This window comes from Pelodiscus sinensis, chromosome 4 (genome assembly GCF_052426305.1).
Source record: "Pelodiscus sinensis isolate ZL-2025 chromosome 4, ASM5242630v1, whole genome shotgun sequence".
Lineage (NCBI taxonomy): Eukaryota > Metazoa > Chordata > Testudines > Trionychidae > Pelodiscus > Pelodiscus sinensis.
The window spans coordinates 101,359,250-101,375,118 of NC_143055.1; the positions used below are offsets into that span (position 1 = coordinate 101,359,250).

Sequence of the window (15,869 nt, forward strand, 5' to 3'; positions counted from 1 at the left end):
TGAGGAAGACAGGATGAAGTTTAATAAGGACAAATGCAAAGTGCTCCACTTAGGATTGGATAAATGGACGGTAAGATGGATAGAAAGATGGCTAGAAGGCCGGGCCCAGCGGGTAGTGATCAACGGTTCGATGTCAGGATGGCGGTCGGTTTCTAGTGGAGTGCCCCAAGGTTCGGTTCTAGGACCGGTTTTGTTCAATATCTTTATTAATGACCTGGATGAGGGGATAGATTGCACCCTCAGCAAGTTTGCAGATGACACTAAGCTGGGGGGAGAGGTAGATACGCTTAAGGGCAGAGATAGGATCCAGAGTGACTTAGACAAATTGGAGGATTGGGCCACAAGAAATCTCATGAGATTCAACAAAGACAAGTGTAGAGTCCTGCACTTGGGACGGAAGACTCCCAAGCATAGTTACAGGCTGGGGACCAACCAGTTAAGTTGTAGTTCTGCAGAAAAGGACCTGGTGGTTACAGTGGATGAGAAGCTAGATATGAGTCAACAGTGTGCCCTTGTAGCCAAGAAGGCTAATGGCATATTAGGATGCATTAAGAGGAGCATTGCCAGCAGATCCAGAGATGTCATTATTCCCCTTTATTCGGCTTTGGTGAGGCCACATCTGGAGTATTGTGTCCAGTTCTGGGCCCCCCACTACAAAAAGGATGCGGAAGCATTGGAGAGGGTCCAGCGGAGGGCAACCAAAATGATTAGGGGGCTGGAGCATATGACCTACGAGGAGAGGCTGAGGGACTTGGGTCTGTTTAGTCTGCAGAAGCGAAGAGTGAGGGGGGATTTGATAGCAACCTTCAACTTCCTGAAGGGAGGTTCCAAAGAGGATGGAGAGAGGCTGTTCTCAGTAGTGACAGATGGCAGAACAAGGAGCAATGGTCTCAAGTTGTGGTGGGAGAGGTCCAGATTGGATATTAGGAAAAACTATTTTACTAGAAGGGTAGTGAAGCATTGGAATGGGTTACCTAAGGAAGTAGTGGAGTCTCCATCCCTAGAGGTATTTAAGTCTCGGCTTGACAAAGCCCTGGCCGGGTTGATTTAGATGGGATTGGTCCTGCCTAGAGCGGGGGGCTGGACTTGACCACCTTCTGGGGTCTCTTCCAGTTCTATGATTCTATAAGGGGATGGTTGGATGAAATAACATGATCTTGGTAACTAATTGACCATTCATTATCAGTTGGAAATAGGTCAATGGAGGGATGATAGGAGTTGCTATAGGGAACTTTCTGGGTGTCTGGCTGGTGAGTCTTGCCCACATGCTCAGGGTTTAGCTGATCGCCATATTTGGGGTCGGGAAGGAATTTTCCTCCAAGGTAGATTGGCAGAGGCCCTGGAGGTTTTTCGCCTTACTCTGTAGCATTGGGCACAGATTACAGCTGAAGGACTCTCTGCATGTTGGGTCCTTCAAAGTATTTGAATGCTTCAATATCTTTGATATAGGTGAGAGGATTATTCTAAGAGGGGTGGTTGAGATTCTGTGGCCTGCACTGTGCAGGGGGTCAGACTAGATGATCATAATGGTCCCTTCTGACCTTAAAGTCTATGAGTCTATGAGGAAGAAACCGTCAATTTCACACATACAGAATGGGAAGTGACCCACTAGGAAGGAGTACTGCAGAAAGGGATCTAGGGGTCATAGTAAACCACAAGCCAAATATGAGTCAACAGTGTGACACTATTTCAAAAATGATTCTAGGATGCATTAACGGGAGTGCTGTAAGACGTGAAATAATTCTTCTGCTCTATTCTGAACCGATTAGGCCTCAGTTGGAGTATTGTGTCCAGTTCTAGGCACCACATTTCAAGAAAGTTGAGGAGAAACTGGAGAAGGTCCAGAGAAGAGCAACAAAAATGATTAAAGGTCTACAGAACATGACCTACGAGGGAAGACTGAAAGAACTAGGGTTGTTTAATTTGGAAAAGAGAAAGACTGAAAGGGGATATGATAGTGGTTTTCAGGTATCTAAAAGGGTGTCACAAGGAGGAGGGAGAAAATTCTCCTTCGCCTTTGACGATAGGACAAGAAACAATGGGCTTACATTGCAGCAAGGGAGGTTTAGGTTGGACATTAGGAAAAACTTCCTAACTGTCAGGGTGGTTAAACACTGGTATAAATAGCCTAAGGAGGTTGTGGAATCTCCATCACTGGAGATATTTAAGAGCAATTTAGATAGACATCTATCAGGGATGATCTAGATAGTGCTTGGTCCTGCCGTGAGGGCAGGGGCTTGGACTTGATGACCTCTCGAGGTCCCTTCCAGTTCTAGTATTCTATGATTCTATGAATTAAAGGACTAGCAACTCTTTACTTCAGAGCAGAAACTTGAAATTTGGCAATGGTGCTGCATTGCCTTTTGCTGTTTCTGAAAATCTGCCCAAATTTTGCCAAGTTATGAGGCTCTGGAATATATCAATTTACACATGTTCACTAGATACTTAGCATTTGGCATCTCACTTCCACATGTACAAATAATAGTAATAATAAAATTGTTAAAAATCTATTTTAATTTAAAACTAATCCTTTAAATTCTTACAACTCCAAAAGCCAACAGTTTCTTGAACTGTCCATAGATATACCCAGTCTCCCAAAAATAGAATATAGTGAAAACACTGCTCAATTAAAATAGGGAATGTGGACAGGTAGCACTGTATAGAAAGAAACCAAACTTAAGATATATCAATATATGGATGTATAGGATCCTAGAAATTAGAGATGAAAAAGTCTGGATATATCTCTGTGGCTACGTCTATACTGAAGGTATTTGTCGGCAGAATGTCTGCTAATGAAGTGCTCATTAGCATTTGTTGCGCAGTCATTTGCATATCTCTGCCTATGCTTTTTGAGCAAGAAGTTTTTGTGCAAAAACAAGCAGTGTAGTTTTGCAAGTGTCCGTTTTGCACAAAAAAAACCCTTTTGTGCAAGATCCCTTATGCCTCAGAAAAGGGTTTTTTTTGTGCAAAAGGGTTTTTTTTGTGCAAAACAGACCCGTCTACACTGCTTGTTTTCGTGCAAAAACCTCTTGCACAAAAAGCATCAGCAGAGATATGTTAATGACAGTGTGACAAATGCTAATGAGTGCTTCATTAGCATACTCTCTGCTGACAAATACCCGCAGTGTAGATTAGCCTGAGTATTAAAAGTACTGAATGTCTTTTGTAATGCTTTCTATAAGGGCACAACTGAATTCTGGTATTTTGTATTGAAGACTCATTATGTAAAGAAAGGAGATAAATTCTGGTAGTGAAAGAAATAGAGGAATACAGATAGGAAAACTCCATTCTAAAATCTGTCACTGATTTGCTATATAAGCTTGTCAAGTCACTTAATTGCTCTGTGTCAGTTACTCCATCTGTAATATGTTGTTAATTATGCTTACCTACTTCATGTCAGGTTTGCTTTGTTGAGGTGTGTATGGATTAGGTTTAATTAATATGCTTTGAGATCAGGTGAAAGTCATTATAGAAATACACAAATTATTGACATTATATGCATGTAATAAATGATTGTTTGGACAGGATGGCTGATATATCTCCATGGTATTTTCTAGAAATATCAATTAAAAGGACAGAGAAGGAAAATGTCATGCATAAAACATAACAGAATATGGTAATGATACCAAATATCATAACTTTTCTAAACATTATGAGGGCTCAAAGTAATTGGGGAGGCATGGGGGAGACAATGTGCTCTCATTTGTCTCTGTAGAAATCAGAGTTTAGTAAGCCAATCTGACAATGTGGAGTTAAACCAGCCAGATAACTAGATTTGTGAATCCCAACTTGCTACTTGAAAATTTGCTGCTGGTAATGATGGTGATTAAAGGATATCCAACATTTCCACCTCTACCAATGAGTTAAAGGTTCTTCCTGATGGTATGAGTCTTTCCTTATTATGTTTGGATAGGGGAGTAGCCAAGGCATGGAGCCAGGCTCGCTTTGGAGAAGGCTCAGGCCCAGTGCTGCTGGATGAAGTACGCTGTACAGGAAACGAACTGTCTATAGAACAGTGTCTGAAGAGTTCCTGGAGAGAACACAACTGTGGCCATAAAGAAGATGCTGGAGTTTCCTGCACACCTCTTACAGGTAGTCTCCTGAACAATGAGCATATTAATATTAATTACAAACCCAGGAATGAGAATTGGAAAAGTGATGTGTTTTAGAATTGTAAATTACACTGAAGCCAAGTAACAGTCAGTAATAAAATATGCCAGCCCTGTCCTGCAGTCCAGCTGTAAGCATGTGTGAAACTTGGAACTACAGAAGGTCTTGCTGTTCAGCATGATGCCTTTACATCTCAGAGTGTGTCTAGACTACAGGGTTTTGTCGACAAAAGTGGACTTTTGTCGACAAAACTAAACCTGCATCTACACTACCGCTGAGTTCTGTCGACATAACGTCGACAGAACTCAGCAGTTTTGTCGATGCTGGTAAACCTCATTTTACGAGGAATAACGCCTTCTGTCGACAGAGTTCTGTCGACAGAAAGCGTTATTGCATCTAAACTGTCCTTTGCATCTACACTGCCATGTCGACAAAGCAGCTTGCTTTGTCGACAGAACTGGATGTAGTCTAGACGCTCTTTGTCGACAGAAGCTTTGTCGACAGTATCTGTCGACAAAACTTCTGTCAACAAAAGCCTGTAGTCTAGACGTATCCTCTGTAATCGATCTTTCTTCTATGCAGAAAAGATAAAATTTATGTACAATGGGTCATCGACATTAGAAGCATAATCTGACTCATATATTTACAGCCATATACTGCCTCCATTTTGTAGTACTTCTCTCATCAATAACAATACTATAAACATTTCAGTGAGGAGTGAAGGCTGTTTTTTGGTCACTGTCAAAAAGGTCAGCATTTATCAACAGTCACTCTCCTGTGCAATATACTATAGTACTTTTCTGTAAGTGGTATCCAGATCTCATTGTGCGGTGGGAGTGAATGTTGACATTTTAATGGCACCCGTAGTATATGGCTCTTAAATTGGAAATAAACAGAATATACAAAAGGAATCTGCAGAGCCACAGATACTATGTATACTTTGACATTGCAAATTAAAACCCAGTCCTGCCAACTAGTCATGTGAATAAAGATTAGCAGTCAGTGATTCAAAACAATATCCCATTGCACTTGAACAACTGCTATATATAAAGCATTGCCCACTTGACCAGATATATTATGTGGGGCTTTTTTTTCATCTTCTCTTCAAACATTATTGGCAGACATGATAGCCCAGTGATCTGACCCAGTACACTAAATGTTGCAATTTCTTTTCCTGGGAAATGGGAAGATAAGCGCATCTTAAGCAGAACTGATTCTTGTTTCTTCTTACTTGTTAATGCCACAGATGGTGCAATAAGACTAACAGGTGGGAAAGGCAGTCATGAAGGACGCCTGGAGGTACATTACAGCGGGCAGTGGGGCACAGTCTGTGATGATGGGTGGACTGAGCTGAATACACAGGTGGTTTGTCGGCACCTGGGATTTAAGTAAGATCCTTTTATATGAGACAACTCAACACTTGGCTTAGCAGTACTGATATCCCTTTGCAAAATACTGTCTGCATTCTGCAAACTATTAAATGTGCTGTGTTGCCTTTTTTACCTGGTATTTACACTAGCATCAGTTTTGCACTGTGAAAAAGCTTTGTAAACTGCACTTCAGTAAGAAACACTGTTCAGAACACTGAACAAAAATCAAAAAATTTCCTACTTAATTTATGAAGCTGGCTGTTCTCAGATTTGGAAGAACATTAACACATTGCTGCTCTGAGTCAATTTGATATATTTAGAAATCCAGGGGAAGACTCTCATTGTCTTTACTGGGCTTTGGTCAGAAAGGTCATTTTCAGAATGTGAAGAAAATTCCTCCTTGAGATGAAAAGAAGAAGTTCATAGCTCAGCCATAACTTCATACTATTAAGATCATAAATAGTCACCTACAACTGATGTGTTTCATGGACACACATTGCACTCATGGACCCTGATTCTTCTCTGCAGGATATCAATAACGCCTATTCTCAATCTCAGTGAGAATTACTTTTATTCTGAAAGAGAAGAATTGCGTCTCTGAAATTGTGAAATAATGCATGCTATGTGCAAAGAAATGAGCTGAAATCCATCAAACTCTATCCCCATTTCCTCCAGTCTCTTTTAGACATGCACCAAGTTCCTTTCTAATATCCTTCTTGCTGCCTGAGGCTAACTAGACATATTCTGGAAAGAAAAGCTGCTTTACCATGTTATATTTTACTTTTAAAAGTCTGATTATGCCAATCTTTTGCCTATGGAACTCCCATTAAAGTCACTGAGGCTTCCCCATGGCATAGGTAATTCAGGATCTAGCTAAAAAAAATTAACAGCCATGTTCTGGAACACTATTTTTTAAATCCATCTTTTACAAAATTTCCATTACGATGCCGTATTTTTACTTTGCATCATCTTTGCAATTGTGTCTGAGTACAGAGATAACTATGAGCAAATGGAATCTCTTTACTAATATATATTGTCTTTATCTTGCTTCATTTATTCACCCTCTGAGGATATAATTCATTATTCATAATACAACAGAAAGGAATTCCACAGTATTTCCAGGAATGTGGCATCTCCAGATAAGTCAAGCAGAGGTAAAGAGCTAATTACGAAAGACAAAGATTGATAATAAATAATGACAGAGAAGGGAGTACAGAATGTAATGTTAATAGGGCCACAATTCAGCAAGGCACTTGAGCTCACACTTACCTTTAAAAACATGCCTAAGTTCCAAACTCAGTGCTTAAGTGCATTGAGAAATGAGAACCATACAGGTAACATTTTCAAGTAGGGATAGAAAAGGTTAACTGGTTACCCAGTAACCATTAGGCTTACTGGAATGCTTACCAGGTAACCAGTTGGATGGAAAATTGCAGCAGGCTGGAGCAACCCTGGCTGAGTCCAGCCAACCGTGTGAGGGCGGCAGGCAGGGTTGTGCCTGCGTTGTTGGGCCAGTGGGACGTCAGCCACATGAGGGCAGTAGGTGGGGCCTCAGCTGCTCCAAATTGGTTTGGGCGGCCTGGCAGGGCCCTGGCCCCCAAGCAGTGCCCCATCCTTGGCTGTGCTGGCAAGCAGGTGGTGCTCTGGTCCCCGCTGCTCTGGGCTGGCAGGCAGTGCCCTGATCCTGGCCACTCAGACTTGGCCCAGGCAGGACAGTGGGACCCTGGTCCCACTGGAGCAGTCAGGGCAAGCTGGCAGGACCTCAGTCACGCTGAAGTAGCCTGGCCCTGCTGGGGCAGTCAGCCCTCTGCGACTTAGCCCAGATAGGCTGGTGAAACTCTGGCCTTGACTGTGCTGGAGTGGCCCAGGCAAAGCTCAGCCCCGGTTGCTCAAAGTCAGCCCAGGCAGGCTCATGGGATCCCAGCCCAGCTGCTTGCCAATGGTTAACCAGTTAAACATTATAATTTTAGTCATTTAATTGGTTAACTATTTAATTGGTCATTTACATCCCCATTTTCAAGATTGTTTCAATATGCCAGTCATTCTTTAAGAACACAATGAACCATGATTTTCTCTGAAAAAGGCATACATAGCTTTAATGTCAGCTGAACTTTCTTTTGCCAGAGATACATTTGCCTATTCTCCTGTGCTTGAGAGCAGTTGGTTTTATCTACTCACAAAGAATCATTTCCTCTTTGGTGCTGACATTTCATATATCCCCTGTGCAGTATTGCTTATAAATTGTGCATACATGTTATCTAGGTATGGGAAAAGTGCATCAGAAAGATACTTAGAAGAGAGCTCAAGGCCTATCTGGTTGGATGATGTCAGCTGCTCAGGAAAAGAATCAACCATCCTTCAGTGCTCAAAGAGAGAGTGGGGAAAGCATGACTGCAGCCATCAGGAGGATGTCAGACTAACCTGTCACCCAGATGATGATAGCCATAGACTCTCTCTGGGTAAGGCACTTTTGTAACTAATGAATATCAGTATTCCTCTGTGTACAAATTGAGGAAAAATGAAGCCTCTTTAAAAGATACTACAAATTTGAATCTCCACTTATTCTTTTGCCTGTATGTAGTTAGGCTGTCAATCAGACAGAGGTAGGCATGTATGTATGTGAAGAGAGAAAGCTCTTCCCTTGAAGAGCACATGGAGCTGGTAGGCAGTGTTGCACATGGGAACAATGTGAATCAGTAATGCAGAGAATTGCAGTGAATCCAGAGCCAATGAAACTTTTTGTCTGAATGGGATTTTAGTCTCAGTGAACACCTCCTGATAACATTGATACAAGTTGGACCTCCCTGGTCTGGCATCCTCGGACATGACTGGTCCCAGATGATGGATTTTGCCAGATGATGGGAGGTCATTTCTAGCCCATATGCCACCAGCCCCCTCCAGCCCTGGCCCCACTGCTGGCCTCCCAGCCAGCTCCCCCTCTCACTGGCCTTCGCTGCTCTGCTGAGTAGGCCAGCCACCTGTGTGCACTGGGCTCCTGCTGCAGCACACAACAGCCCTGCCACCTCTGTGCACATCCGGCTCCAGCTGCAGCATCCAGCAGCCTTGCTGCCTCTGTGTGCACTGGGCTCCCTCTGCACTACTGGGTAGCCCCACTATCTCATGAGGGGCTTCTACTGCCCTGCTGGGAAGTCCCACTGCTGTGCTTTGGGCTCCCACTGCCCTTCCAGCCTGCCTGGCTCCCAGACGCTAGCTCTCTACCAGGACTCTCTGGTCCTGAAATGTTGCTGGACCAGAGAGTCCCCATTAAGAGAGTTTCAATCTGTTGTACTTTTCAAGTTGTAATAAATGGAAAATCAGTAGTATGGACTTAGGTTCTTGCACTCCATCTGAACAGAGATATTGGTGAAACAAAGGACATTCAGAGACATAGAAATGGACTATGAAAATGGCTGGAGACGTAAGATTTACTTCTAAATCATTGTCATTATTAGTGATCTGTACTGTATTACAGAAGAGTCTAGACATCCCCTCTAAAATAGATGTACTGAATTTGGAAAAGATACAGAAAGGTCAACAAATGATTACAGGTAAAGAACAGCTTCCATTGATGAGAGAGTAACAAGACTGGGACTTTTCAGCTTGGAAAATAAATGATTAAAAGGTGGGGGATAGGTTAGAGGTATAGCAAATTATGGTGTGGAAAAATAGAAGAAATAAATGTTATTTATTCCTTCATTATAACATAACACAAGAAGATCACCCAATGACATTTACTGGCTGCAGCACTGGGCGGTGGAGGGGGAAATGGGAGGAAAGCCCCTGCCAACCAGGAAGGCTGAGGAGAGAGAGAAGGTCCCTGCCACTTGGGGGGTGGGAGGGGAAGGGGGTTGGAGAGGAAGAGGAGGGGAGAGACAGAAGGCCTGCCAATCAGGGGTAGGGTGGGGAGGGGAGAAAAGCCCTGCTGGATGGGACTCCTCACCCTGAGCCCCTTCTCAACCCCCAACCCTCACTCTTGTATCCCACACATTCCCAGCCCCCTGCCCTGAGCCCCTTCTCAATCCAACCTTGACTCCTGTACCCCCACATCTCCAGCCTCCTGCCCTGGCAGACCTGCACAATGCCAGGCAAATGTTCTAGTAAATTTTATAACGAAGATCCTCTGTCCCTATCTGGGTAATGAGAGTATAATTTACACTAAAATTATGTTCTTCCAGTATAGCACTTCATTACAACAGAAGAATAAATATGAAATTGACATTTACTATAATGTTTCTTGTTGGACAGAAGACAAAGGCTATATTGTTACCATATGTTTCCTAACATTGGAGAAAACATTAAATATTTCCTTTACAGAGGAATTCAGTGGAGAAAGAGTATGAGAAATAAGCTTTTTAAATACAAACGTTAAAGGGAGAGACACAACTTGTTGAAGACAAACCAGATTTTTGTTAAAATTCCTCTGCAGATATTCATTTGTAATTCATTTTATTTCATTTAACAAGTTTTGCTTATGTATTTAAATGTTTCCCATAGAATGGTGAGAAACCAAAACCTGAAATATAAAGCTTTTTTAAAGAACAATTCTGTTCTAAAGCTTTTTTCACTTTTAATAAGATGACCCTGGGTGAATTTAGCCCAAAGGTTAATTCCAAATTATCACTAGTTTTACTTAGAGCAAAATCTCCCCCATTATTTGTTCTCTCTCATGAACAGGCAGTCATTTTTACTGGTTTATTAGCTAAGTTGTCTTCAACTGGAGGGATAATGAGGAGGAAGAATAACTTGTCCAATTATTGAAAAAAACTCTAAAGTATTAGGAGTATACCAAGTACTACATACAAAAAGTTTTAGGAGCTGGTTCTCATTTACACAGAGTAGATGGGTCTCAAATTGGATTTATGCCTACTTTAAAGCCCTTGCACTGCCCAAGAGCTGAAAAAAGGTATTAGTGTAAATGAGAATTATACCCGTAGGACCTTTTTATGACAGTATTTTCAAAACATGCAGTCCAAATAATTAGCTAGAAGAATAATATATGCAATTGGCCTTTAGGTAAGAGACCATAATTAATAAAAATATCATTAACATTAATGACTGGAAGGCTGATTTTGCATTATCAGATTTTCTGAATGAGAGTATATGAACAAACAATTTAAAAAGCCAACAAAAATCTATAGGATTTTTCAGTTGGACCTACTCTGTTTAGTTTTAATAACGTTAATATTTCAGACTATAGTAGTCAACATGCTGGAGAATACTGTGTATATGTAATGAGTGCTTAGTAACATGAATCCTCTCCAGTACTGGGGATAGTACATTTGCTGCTGAGTGAGTATACTCTTAGGTAGGCACTTTGTGTGAGTGATTGTATTTATCAGTGCGGTTTTGCTAAATCCATCTCGAAAAGCAGATGGGTGCCATGTGGGTATAGACTATAACATGAGAATCAACCAAATTGTTTTCTACTGCTGAGGAAAGAATTGGGCTTTGCAAGTTACAGTCAAGTTACAAGCTGTGCTCTGTATTTATATATAATGGAAGAAACAGATGAATTCTACAGCTTAAAACATATGGAATAGCGTGGTGCTTCATAATATGGTGCAATGTGTATAAAATGCTTCATGCTGCCTGGCATGGTAAAATACGTAAATACTTCAACAGATTATATTAAAGTGGAAATCTTTTTGAACATAAGCGTCAGTTGACCCCCTCTCTGGAATAGGATGAAAATGACCTAACATGCTACTTTTTGTTTCTACTGTTGTGCAACTTATTCCCAGGTCCTCCCATCAGGCTGATGGATGGTGAGAATAAGAAAGAAGGACGCGTAGAGATTTTTATCAATGGCCAGTGGGGGACAATTTGTGATGATGGATGGTCTGATAAGGATGCATCTGTGGTCTGTCGACAGCTTGGCTACAAGTAAGAAAAATCCTTGAACTGTTCTTCTGATTACCATATATGATTGCATAAAGTCTGTGCAACTGAGTATCACTTCATCAAGTTTCACTAGGTAATACTTGTCTGCTTAGCATACTTTTACTCTGCTGTACTTGAAATATACAAAAGTCATGCATACCACAGTTTTACTATGTCTTCATAAGGAAGCTAATATTCCTCAGAAAAGGGGTAGTAGTGCCAAAGCATAACTGTCTTTACTATGTTCAGATAACAATCGAAGTGTAGGTTAAAAGCAGTTCTAGAAAAATCTATTTAATAAAGCCAAATCTTTCAAGATAACTAAGCTACAGTATAAATACTATATTTTACTTGTTATTTATGTAGCTGTTCCTACTATATATGCACAATAGGTCAAATTCTCATTTACACTCAACTTTAGTGAGTTGCACCAAAGTAAATAAGAGAATTAGGCTCAGCATATCTGCTGAATGTTCTTCCCTGCTTTGAACTATTTTTAAATTACCTCTTTGGTTATAACTGAGCCCTTATTTCGAAATAACAAGCGGAGCATCCACACTATCAAGCCCATTATTTTTTAAATAAAGGACTGGTTATTTCAAAACAGTGGTAGTGTAGATGCTCCACTGGTGCTCTTTGAAATAACTACTCTCCAGGGTCATTCAAAGTATTTACTCCCCAGTGCTTCCTGGGGCTCTAAGTCAAGGTAGAGGGTCCACATTCAGGATATATCTAGACTACATTGGGGGTTTTTTTGGAAAAAACTGCCTTTTTCAAAAAAACGTTACCTGCGTCCACACTGCAATCGTGCTCTTTCAAAATTAAATCTAAAGAACTCAGGGTTTTTTCCGACATTGGTAAACCTCAAATTACAAGGAAGAATGCCTTTTTCAAAAGAGCTCTTTCGAAAAAAGGTGTGTAGATGCAGCACAGGAACATTTTTTGAAAGAAGAGGCAATCGAAAAAAAGTACAGGTGCCCTGGTGGCCATTCTGTGAAAAAGCAATCAGGGTTTTCTTTCAAGAGAGCGTCCATGCAGTCTGGACGCTCTCTTTCGAAAAAGCAGATCACCTTTTTGATCCAGTTTTGAAGTGTGAATGCTCTCTATCGAAAGAAGCTTTTTCGAAAGAGCTTTTTCAAAAAAGCTTCTTTCAAAAGAAGCTTGCAGTATAGATGTACCCTCAGGGAGCCTGCCCTGGACTAATTGCACCTGTGGACACGCTATGTCAAAATAGTTATTTTGGGAGTTATTTCATTTCAAAATAATTTCCTAGTGTAGACTTGCTTTGAGTTTGATTTCTAGTCTTCCTAAAGCACTAATGAAGTTCAAGGAAATTAACTGTCATATCATTCAGGAAGGGAAAGATTATGCAAACAAGAAGAAAATTAACATTCAAAAGAATACACTATGGTGTAGTCTTGAGCTGAGTGATACAGATAATGCCCATTAATGTTAACAGAAATGATTATGTGTATCTCTGAATCTTAGAGATCCTTTGGCTTTTTTAAGTTTTATTTTTATTGTAACAGTTGTTTTGGGGCTTGGGTTCTAAATGACAATAATCTGAATTTATATAATACTTTTGATCCCGAAAGATTTTAAACTGATGCATGTGGCTGCAATTTATTTATGACCTGAATTGTGGCCATGTTTGAGGTGAAACAAAGGTAATATTTAACAGTTCAGTGTAACATTACACATTAGAAAAGGAAACTTAGTACAGAATATCTATCCTAATATAACTACAAAAGAGTTATATAAGGTCAGACAGTAAAACCAGCTTTGAATTTGGATAGAGTAGGGACATTGATCTTACTCATGCAAAGACCTCAATGAAACTGTTTATTGTTTTTTATAAACTATTATTGTATTAATATCTATGTGCTGTGATCTTGAATGACGTCAAATAGTTGTGAAATCTTAAGTAGTTTTAATTAAGGATGTTAGCATATAGTCGAGTAAACGATAAGCCTACCGACTACAAGTACTCCCCTCCTCCCTGCTGCCTCTGTAACAGCATCCCATGGAGCAGCCTTTGTCTGCAGCAATCATGAGCTAAAGAACCTTATAGATTTGTATTATTTGCTACTGAATCATTTAATCTGCTTCTTCCTCAGCTTAATTAGACTTTTCATATTTGTCACAGACATACTAAATCCACTCATTCATCCCCACATCCCATTTTTAAGCCAGCTCAAAGATATAATTTGATTCTTAGTTTATATTTTGTCATTAAAGGGGGTCAAAATTATGGAAGATAACATAGTAGGGTACATATCAGCTGAAGGATTTGGGGCAAAATACAAATCTTAGATATTTGGGGATTCTGATAATTGGAAGAGTTAGCCAACACACTGCCCTGAGGGCTGGCTTCCTTGCTCATTCAGTAGATGATACAGTTACATTCCAGAAGCATGACTTTGTTCTTATTTGCAGCCATATATATGAGAATGATCATATCTCAGGACTTCACTACATATTTATCTGTTTGCTTTGGTTCAGACTTCAGTCTGAGCGCTCATTTGAATGTTCCATTTCAAAGTTAGGATGTTCTATTTACACACCTAAGTTTAAAAATGGGGATCTGTGTGTGCTGCTTTTCAGAGACAAAAACAAGCGCTTTTCTGGAAAGTGTTAGCAAAGAGCTAACTACTGGAGCTGACATCAGTTGTCATTTAGAATGACCAAGGAACTAAAAGTTCAAAAACTGAAGTATTATATTCTACTTACATGAATGTGATTTACACTTACAGCACTGCTACTGGGGACTGTAGGTCTGATTTCACATTTTCCAGGAAAAAAAAAAAAGCCTGTAAATCATACATGCACATTTTTTACTCAGGCCAAAAGGTATGGGGAGATTTCCTTAAAATTCAGATTTATGCAGCACAGAGTAAAACAAATAAATTAATAGTTGTACTATACATATTACTCCCAAGGTTAACAAGGAACTATGTTTCTATTTTTACAAAATAATCTTATTAACTTTTTATTAAGATTTGTTTCTGGAGCTGAATCTGGAATACCCAAAGTGTCTAGGGTCCAGTTAATAGTACTTTTAAAGATCTGTCATTAAGCCATCTTGCATACTTTTAGACTAAAGTTAGTAGCAGAAAAACAGTCTGAAGAACTTTAAAAAGCCATCCTCTAATGGGAAAAGCAGTTGTAAAATAAAAAATTAATGGTGGCTATTAGGGATATGGAACATCTCTCTCTCTATATATAAAAAAACTTTTCCTGTGGGATGACAGAGTGACCTGTCTCTGTGGTGCTCAGGCGCTATGTGGCCTTCCTTCTCCCCCTCCAGTGCTCAGTCTGCCACGCTGCAGCCTTGGCCTGGCCCAATCCTCCCCCCCCCCCCCAGTGGCCAGAGGGCTGGGGAGGTCTCAGCTGGCACCCCCCAGTGTCCAAGGGGGATAGAGCTGGGGCTGGCGAGGCCGGAGTGTAGGGAGTAGAGCTGTGGCTGGCAAAACCTCGGCCCTCCCCAGCAGCTGCGTTTTGTGTGTGTGTGTGTGTGGAAGAGAGCGGGGGCTGGTGAGGCTGAGATGGGGAGGGGATGGAGTTGGTCCAGTCTTGGCCCTGCCCGGCAGCTGGGGGGAGGCCACGGCTGCCACAACATGGCTTGGCCCTCTTCGGCAGCCGTGCAGAGAGCTGGGGCTGCTTACCTCCAGAGAGAGGGGGGTTGGCGAGCATAGCAAGTGGAGGGTGGAGGGGGGAAGAGGCAGGCCGCTAGTACATATATATGAAATGAAGATTAGAGTATTTTTTCAGTACAGTTTTCGTAATGTAGCAGAAACTTCCATTCCACATATTTTATGCAGATTTTCTATACGAGAGGACAGATCTTTTCAAGATATTAACTGGAATATCCATGCATCTATGGAGTTGGTGGGTCTAATCTACCATTCTGAAGTAAAGATCCCTGCTTTTTATCTGTTATTCTTTTATATACCTACATAATGCTGAATTCAGCATTCCTTCTTGTTCTACAGTAATAGTATCACTGGTGGCACAGACAATAGAATTTTCCAAAGTGTTCTGCATGAACTGAACTCTGCCACCATTGATATTGCTGAGCATTTTACCACTGTCTTCAGTATGAATAGAGGTAGGCCAATAGTGCGCACTTTTGAAAATCCCATTAGAACCCTTGGCTGGGTGCCTGACTTAATAACAAATAGGAACTTTTAAAATAAATAATGTTTATTTCTAATGGTTTACAACTACCATGTATTTGGTTAATATATTGGGATCTTAGTATCAACATGTATTTTAGCAAAAACTCTGTAAAATTCACTTTCAATTTGTGGTTATCCTTCTAATCTACACTATGGAAGAAATTTTGGTCTCAGTTTCTCTGGATTTAAACTGATGTGAAAGAGGTCAGATTTTTTCCTTTTATTTTTCTGTACTGGACTGTTTTAGGTTTACAGGGGGTTGGATGCATTTGTACTGCTTGCCATACACCACTATTTTTAGCATACTAGTGTGTGTCATTCTGCAATTCAC

General features: G+C 40.7%; 1 protein-coding gene across 2 annotated transcripts in view; it reads left to right on the forward strand.

Moving 5' to 3' along the window:
- PRSS12 (serine protease 12) overlaps window positions 1–15,869 on the forward strand; it is a 76,432-nt gene that overhangs the window by 22,516 nt on the left and 38,047 nt on the right. For both annotated transcript variants that reach the window (XM_014579665.4, XM_006112611.5), the window contains exons 5-8: window positions 3,914–4,092; window positions 5,357–5,498; window positions 7,743–7,939; window positions 11,222–11,363. In XM_014579665.4, coding sequence (XP_014435151.3) covers window positions 3,914–4,092; window positions 5,357–5,498; window positions 7,743–7,939; window positions 11,222–11,363 — 660 coding nt within the window. The remainder of the gene's footprint in view (window positions 1–3,913; window positions 4,093–5,356; window positions 5,499–7,742; window positions 7,940–11,221; window positions 11,364–15,869) is intronic.